Source organism: Mobula hypostoma, chromosome 8 (assembly GCF_963921235.1).
Source record: "Mobula hypostoma chromosome 8, sMobHyp1.1, whole genome shotgun sequence".
Classification (NCBI taxonomy): Eukaryota; Metazoa; Chordata; class Chondrichthyes; order Myliobatiformes; family Myliobatidae; genus Mobula; species Mobula hypostoma.
The window spans coordinates 119,867,678-119,876,368 of record NC_086104.1 but is presented as its reverse complement, the minus strand read 5'-3'; the positions used below and the strand labels follow the sequence as shown (position 1 = coordinate 119,876,368).

General features: G+C 45.6%; 1 protein-coding gene across 1 annotated transcript in view; it reads right to left on the bottom strand.

The window, feature by feature from the left end:
- Positions 1-1,749: 1,749 nt before the first annotated feature.
- Positions 1,750-8,691, bottom strand: part of LOC134351188 (sialic acid-binding Ig-like lectin 10) — a 40,124-nt gene continuing 33,182 nt past the window's right edge. Inside the window, exons 6-8 of the mRNA XM_063057298.1 lie at positions 7,543-7,639; positions 2,695-2,776; positions 1,750-1,953 (exon numbers count right to left, since the gene is read on the bottom strand). Coding sequence (XP_062913368.1) covers positions 1,750-1,953; positions 2,695-2,776; positions 7,543-7,639 — 383 coding nt within the window. The remainder of the gene's footprint in view (positions 1,954-2,694; positions 2,777-7,542; positions 7,640-8,691) is intronic.

The following is an 8,691-nucleotide window of genomic DNA, read 5'->3' as shown; positions in this document are numbered from 1 at the left end:
CATAGAGGGAGTACAAAGAAGGTTCACCAGATTGATTCCTGGGATGGCAGGTCTTTCATATGAAGAAAGACTGGATGAATTGGGCTTGTACTCGTTGGAATTTAGAAGGTTGAGGGGGGATCTGATTGAAACGTATAAGATCCTAAAGGGATTGGACAGGCTAGATGCAGGAAGATTGTTCCCGATGTTGGGGAAGTCCAGAACGAGGGGTCACAGTTTGAGGATAGAGGGGAAGCCTTTTAGGACCGAGATTAGGAAAAACTTCTTCACACAGAGAGTGGTGAATCTGTGGAATTCTCTGCCACAGGAAACTGTTGAGGCCAGTTCATTGGCTATATTTAAGAGGGAGTTAGATATGGCCTTTGTGGCTACGGGGGTCAGGGGGTATGGAGGGAAGGCTGGGGCGGGGTTCTGAGTTGGATGATCAGCCATGATCATAACAAATGGCGGTGCAGGCTCGAAGGGCCGAATGGCCTACTCCTGCACCTATTTTCTATGTTTCTGTGTTTCTATGTATCGGCGTTTTACTTATCAACTATTTGTGCACAGTGAACTATGAAAACTTTCATCGAGTACTATCCAAGCTACCTTTAGTACATATCCCTCTTTCCATGTACCTGTCCAGGCATCTTTGCCTCAACCACTTTCTCTGGAAGCTCGTTTCATACACAGATCAGCCTTGAGTTGAAAAGATTCCCCCCCCCCCGCCTCCGAGTTCTCAATAAATCTCTCCCCTTTCATCTTAAACTGTGCATAAACTCTACCAGCCACAGCGCAGTTCCCCGTCCTCACCTGCCTTCCCACAGCGCGCACTCCGTCCTCACCTGTCCTCACAAAATGCAGTGTTCCCGCTCATCTTCCTTCCCACAGCCAGGTTTTCCACCCTCCCCACCCCCCTGAGAGTGCAGTGCTCCCTGTCATCTTCCCTTTTCCATGATCTATCATTAACAATAGCTTGACAAATTATGTTTTATAAATGCCCATCTTTCATTGTTTGGTTACGAGTGCAATACCTCGTTCCCTTTCCGTATCCCTCAATGTCAACACCACCGTCTTTGCCATTATAGCTTATTCAATCGGAAAGTAGCAAGTCGAACTAAGGTAAGTTGCCTTTTCATAGTAGGGGATCTTGCTGAGGATGTCAAACCTTTGCTATTTGTCGATGTTATACTGCCATATGTCATTGATCGTGGTCAGAAGCAGATTTCCAGATTTTGAGTCCGACATGGTGAAGCTGAGAAAGCTCCATTCCCGAGGAAATGCCATACCTTCTTCCCAGGTCTGTAGCTTGTTCGAAAATCTTGAGCTCCCCGGAAATGGCTACCTCCCCTTCCACAGCGTAGCGCTCCCTCCTTATAGTTGCTCTCACAGCACGATGCACTCTCCTCATCGCCCCTCCAACAAAGCAGTGCTCCCTCCTCCTCATCCTTTCCAGAACGTGGTGCACCCTCCCCACTGCCCCTCCCATTATATTCCCCCCTCTCCAGCTCCCCCCAATCCCGCACAACATTCCCTTAGTGATGTCATCTCTTCATTGCGCACCCCGGCCCCCGAATAGAAGCTTTGCGATTTTATTTGTCCGAGTCAGCGAGTCTCCAATTTCCCCTGACATGAATGAACATGGTTAGAAAGTAACCTGTGCTCTATAGGATCTTACTGTGCAGTTGGCTGCAATGCTTCCTACATCACTGGCCATCTCCCCGAGAACCAGAAGTCTCTCTCCGCACACCCACCCCCCAACTCCACCCACTAGCGCTGTGTCCCCTCAGGCTGGCCGACTGACTGGAAGTGCAACGCTGCGTATATGACCGTCTCCCCCCTGCGAACAGGACCTCTACCGCCGGGCAGCTCCCGCAGGCTGGCGTACACCGGGCCACACTCCTCCGCCTCTCCAACGGACATTACTGTTGTAACTTCCTGTGACATCTGCCTCCTCCTCTGCCTCTCCAAGTCCTGGGGCAGAAATACAAGCAAATCTCAATTCTTCAGCAAACAGCATTGAACCGCTCCCACCCCATCACTAAACTAATTCCACAACCTCTGGATTTACTTCCAAGGACTCTACAACTCAGGTTTTCAATATTTATTTCTTATTTGTTGATTTTTACTTTTTAATTTTCTATTTGCAAATCATTGTCTTCTGCACTTTTACTGTTTGCATCAATGATTTGTGGAGTTTCAATGTTTCCTAGCTTTTATTGTGAATGCCCTTAAGAAAATGAATCTCAGGAAAGAAGGTGGTGACATATAAGTACTTTGATAATCTACTTTAAACTTTGAAGACCGTGGACGAAGATATTTAAATGCTGCGAACACTGGTTAATGAATAACAGGCTTGAACCCTGTTGTGAATACCATGCTCTTATTCTTTACCCCTCCCCTCCCTCATCTCTTCTCTTTCAGTTACACTCTAACCTCCCAATTCTAAACGAATCACTCATTTTTGTTTATTTAATTCATTCCTCTCTTGTTTTTACTCTTTCTCTCTTTCCATCTCCTTCTCTCTGTCCATCCCTTCCACTACCTCCATCTCTCTCATCCTCTTTCCCTCTCAGTCACTCACCCATGCTCCTAAACCCCAAACTGTGGTAGTCTGTGAGCATAACCCCATGGTGACACTCTTTCCTCAATGTCCTTCCGGCTGTGCTGTGCTCCCGGTGTCCTGACTTTTACTGGACTGAACTTGACCGGTACCTGAGGTGTTGTCAAGTGTGCACTGGAGTTGACAGTGGTATCCAGGATCTCCAAGGCCCTCTCCTTGGTCCGTGCATCCTGTCTGGAACAGCAGAAGGTTGGCCCAGGGTTACGGAACATCAGTGTCAGCAAATCCACACCCCGATCCCACCTCACTGTGACATCCAGACCATTTGATACAACATCATCCACAGAGGCTGTGGAGTGGCACCACTCTGCTCCTTCTTCTCCTCCTTCCTGTCCCCTCCCCTCTTTTCCCACCCCTCCCTTCCCTTCTCCCAACCCTTCTCCTTTCCCACCGCCTCCTTTAACACTCTTCCACTCATGGGAGACAGAAGGAAAACATATCTGTAAGTTTAATAAAGTAATTGATTGAATACATATTCACCCCCTGTAATATGAGACACCAAATCCACACTGGTGTAGCCAGCTGGTTTTAGAAATCTCAAGGACCCCACCTTACTATTTACCTCAGGAATTGGGCCTCAATTCCCTCGTTTAATTTCCAGTATCTCACGTTCCTTTGTCTCGGCATGTTCTATCTGTGCCCGGGGTATAGCCTCTCATCAGTCACCTGCGGGTTTACTTCGTCCTCTACTTGCCCCTGGTCGTCCCTGGTCGCATATCGCCCCAGACGTCGTCACCGGTCTACCCCTATCACATTGAAACACCACCGTACTCACTGTGGTAGCGCGGTTCTCCAAGGCGATGCACTTCGTAGCCCTCCCTAAACTCCCTTCCTCTCAAGAAACCGCACATCTGTCGTCCGCCACGTCTTCTGCCTCCACAGAATCCCCGCGGACATCGTCTCCGATCGAGGTCCCCAGTTCGTCTCGCAGGTATAGAAGGCCTTCTGTCAAACCTAAGGTGTATCGGTCAGCCTGTCATCCGGCTTCCACCTCCAGACGAACGGGCAGACGGAACGGGTCAACCAAGACCTGGAGGCGACGCTAAGTTGTGTAACGGCAATCAACCTGTCGACCTGGAACGACCATCTCCCGTCGGTTGAGTACATCCACAACTCTCTGGTGAGCTCTGCCAGTGGAAGGTCCCCATTCGAGTGCTCCCTGCAGTACCAACCCCCGCTGTTCCCCGTGCAAGAAGAGGAGATTGCGGTACCGTCGGTTCAGGACCATATCGATTGGTGCCTTAAGGTCTGGGAGGAGACATGCACGGCGCTACTCGGATCAGCAAATCGTAATAAGAAGACGGTCGACCGACACCGGACTCCGGCGCTTGAGTTCCAACCAGGGCAGATGGTGCGGCTTTCATCCAAGGATATCCCACTCAAGAACGAGCAGAGGAAACTCGCCCCTCGCTTCCTGGGATCATTCAAAATCGAAAGTGTTATCAATACCGGAGCGGTCCGCCTAAAACTGCCAAGATATTTGCACATCCACCCTACTTCTCATGTTCCCCGGTTAAGGCCAGTTTCCGTCAGCCCCTTGTGTTCCCCGGCTGAGACTCACCCACCTGCCTGTATCATCGACAACCATCCGGCATACACCGTCCGACGACTACTGGATGTGCGCCGTAGGGGCAGGGGTTTCCAATACCTGGTAGATTGGGAAATGTGCGGTCCAGAAGAGCATTCCTGGGTCCCCCGCTCCTTCATCCTGGACCCTTCCCTCATCCAAGACTTTCATCGGGACCATCCAGACAGGACTGGAGGCTCCCGTTCAGGGAGAGTTACACTCATAGTGCCTTCTGGAAATCTCCCACCTTACTATTTACCTCAGGAATTGGGCCTCACTCCCCTCGTTTAATTTCCAATCATTCCCAGGTTCCACTAACTACACACACCTGCTTTCCATCAGAAAATGCAGGATAAAAACCCTGTGATCACAACAAGGAGCTGCCATTTCATTGGTCGTCTCCTGTGTGAGTAACCTCGTTTCATGGTTCTTACGACTGTTAGTTCTAAGTCTAGCATCGCTCCTGGATTCTCTCCAAACCCAAGACCTCGTGTAAAGACTCTCCTGGAAACCGATTCGACGCTCGCTACGGCAATAGCGCCTCCCGTTTCTGCGCCCCTGTTCTGCACTTGGGTTCGTCCACCGCCACGCCCGTGTAACAAGAAATCACATAATTAGTTAAGTGGAGATCTGTTTTTGGAGACCTGTGTATGGTCAAGATGTCTCAATTGATTGTAGTAAAAATACACCTGTATCTGGGAGGTCCAACTGCTGATGGGTCAGTATCCTGGCAAAAAGTACGCCATGAAAACAAAATAACACTCCAACCAACTTTGCAACAAGGTTTTTGAAAGCCCCAAATAAGGAGATGGAGACTAGAAGATTTCCATGTCACTGAATATCTTTGGAGTACAGTGAAATCAATCAAGAAATGAAAAGAATATGGCACAGCTGTAAATCTGCCTTAGCAGGCTATCCTCAGGAGATTGAGTGACTGTGCAGGAAGGGAACTAGTGACGGAGGCCATCAAGAAATCCATGACAACTCCAGAGGAGTTGCAAGCTTCAGTGGCTGAGATGGAAAAGACTATGCATGCAACAGCTGCCCTAGTACTTCACTAGTCGCAGATTTATGGAAGAGTCACAAAAAGAAAGCTACTTTTGAAAACCCTCGCCTGAAATCTCGGCTATAGTTGGCCAGAAGGCATATGGGAGACTCTGAAGTCAGCTGGAAAAAGGTTCTACGGTATGATGAAGACAAACATGAGCTTTTTGGCCATCAGACTAAATGCTGTGTTTGGTGTAAGCTAAACACTTCACATCAAAAAGCAGCATCCCTGCCATGAAACTATTGGGGTGCTTCAATGCGGGCCCTGTAAGGCTAGAGGGTAAAATGAATGCAGCAAAATACAGGGAAATCCTGATTTCGCAAGATAACTGGGACTTGGGAGAAGATTTGTTTTCCAGCAAGACAATGACCCCAAGCATAAAGCCAAAGCTACACAGGAATGGCCCTTGTGTGATGTTCATGTTCTACACCTACACAGTATGGTCCGGGTCAATTTTGACCCGGTGCAAGAATCCCCTCATAACAAGTGTTTGTACCAAATTTTGAACCACAGATCAATTTAGAGTATACAAATAGCCTATCTGACATGAATAAATAGGTGATTAATCCTTAATTAATGTTTCACGGATCTACAATCCATTTCAATAGAAACGGGTCAAATTTGACCCGGTACAGCCTCAATGTACAAAAAAGTGTACAACGGCTCAAGATTCCCCTCTTAACAAGTGTCTATACCAAATTTTGAACCACTATTTAATTTAGAATGTATAAATAGCCTATCTGACATTAATAAATGGCCAATTAATCCTTAATTAATGTTTCAGAGATCTAAAGTCCATTTCAGTAGATACAGGTCAAATTTGACTGGAAAGAGCCTCAATGTACAAAAATTTGTAGCACCTGTAGAAAAGTATAGTTTTTTAAAATATTTTTATTTTTGCATATTTTCAGTCACTGTAGGAAACGTCATCAAATTTCGGCTAAGAAAATGACATTTAGGGTGCTTTTACTGCTGTCAAATGTCGAAACGGGTCAAATTTGACCCAAACAATACACAAGGGAAAACAACAAATATGAGGTCCTGAAATGGCCACGTCAGAGTCCAGACCTCAATCCACGTGACAGTTTGTGGCTGGACTAGAAAAGGCATGTTTAACTACGAATCCCATGCAACCTGACAGACCATGAGCAGCTTTTTTAAAGAAGAATGGGAAACATTGCAGTGTCCAGATGTAAAAAGCTGAAATAAAGCTATCCACACAGACTCAAGGCTGTAATTGCTGCCAGAGGTGCATCTACTAAATACTGACTTGAAGGGGGTGAATACTTATGCAATCAGTTATTTTGAGCTTTATAATTGCAATTAATTTAGATCACTTAGTAGCGGTCTGTTTTCACTTTGACACGAAAGGATCTTTTTCTGTTGAGTGACTGTGTATTTGGGGGTGTGGAATATGGGGGTGTTGATCAGTGTAAAAAAAACACATTATGATTCAATGTTCTAAAACAATAAAACACGAAAACTTCCAAGGAGGGCGAATACTTTTTAAAGGCACTGTATACCACCAGCATGTAGGATGTAACAATGAATGTGAATGTTTGTTGGTTGCCAGTCAGTAGAGGAGACAGGGACAGGAATAGATGCAGACCCGGTAGAACCAGTCACCCACAGGCAGACAGCGGAGTGTAGGAATTGAACAGAAGCTGAACGTTCCTCACAATTGCTCCTGGCCCCCCCAACACCAAATGTTTTCTCAAGAAAGCACAGCAACGATTCAATTTCCTTAAGAGATTGAGGGTGCGAGGCGACCTCCTTCCTCAATTCCAACCAATTTCTAACGGGAGTGCCATCGAGAGTATCCTGATGAGCTGCATCACTGTCTGGTGCAGCAATCGAAAAGCATCTGACCACAAGACCTGACAAAGCATTACAAGGGCTGCTGAGATGATCATCGGGGTATCTCTTCCACCCATCCAAGATGTTTAGCAGGACTCTTAGGATTCTCAAGGATCCCTCCCATCTGTCTCACAATCTCTTTGACTATCTTTGCCCCCTCCAACCCCCACCATCAGGCAGGGGAAACTGTCGCATTATGAGAAGGACTGTTAGGATGGGAAACAGCTTTTTCCCCTCTATTGAACTCCCTGCCAACATCCAGGTCTCATCACTTATGAAGTGTTGTAAATGCAACTTATGATAGATGTCAATCTTATTGAATATATTTAATTATTTGTTAATTTATTTGTGGTAATGTGCAGTATGTGTTGTGTACCTTGGCCCAGGGAATGTTATTTTATTTGGTGATATAAATTTATACATTTGAAATGACAATAAAACTGAACTCAAACGTTCATCTGGACTTACTTCTGGATGTAATTGTAGATGAAGAATGCAGCCAGCAACATATTGAGAATGACACTGCTCGTGAGTAACACTGCGATCCAAAGAGCAGAGACCCCACCTGTAACATCAACCAAAAGGACAGCTTCAGAATAGCCCACTGTACAAGTCAACCTTTTTTTTTTATTTATGGACGGACTACTGTACAGAATCCTAAACAGTTGCAGAAAGTTGCACACTCAGTGCCATCATGGCCACTAGTCATCTTCGAAAGCTGCAAACTCAAAACGGCATCGTTATAGACCTGCACCACTCAGGATGTGCCTTCTTCTCATTGCTACCATCAAGGAGGAAGGTCAAGATCCTGAAGACACACACTCGTGTGAGGAACAGCTTCATCCTCACTGCCACTGCCTCGCTGTTCTTTTCGCTTTTTGCACACTTTCTGCACTATTTGTTCAATTTAATTTCTATTACAAAGATAGTGTTTTCAAAAGTATTCATTTTATTGTTTTACAACACTGAATCACTGTAGATTTAATTTGATTTTGTAGATACTAATCAATAGAAGAAAAGACTCCTATATGTCAAAGTGAAAACTGGTCTCCACAGAGTGATCTAAATGAATTGCAAATTCAAAACACAAAATATTGATTGCATTAGTATTCACTCATCTTTAACATAGCACACCAAATCATCACTGGTGCAGCCAATTGGTTTTAGAAGTCACATAATTAGTTAAATATTCGAATGGAAGAAGGACACTACCGTGGCTGACCAGTGAGCTACAGCCAAAGTAGAAGCAAAAGAGAGGGCATAGAACGATGCCAAAACTAGTGGGAAGATAAAGGATCAGGAAGCTTTTAAAAACCTGCATAAGGAAACTAATGTAACCCTCAGGTTTGGCCGGCGGCGTTAGTCTTGGGAAGACTGTCTCTGGCCTTGTCAAATGTGTGAAATCTGAGGTGTAAAACCACTTGTTTGTGTGGATGCTGTGTGATTTGTTACCCCGTTACAAATCTGTACCACGAAATAACAGAGAGTACATCATATCCAATAAAACGATTTAACTCTTTAATTCTTAATTTGACTAAAGGGTTAGTAATGAAAAACAAAGTGAAAAAGGCCCATTTTAATGAAACAGTCTAATGTGTACGTTGGAGCTCGCGGTTT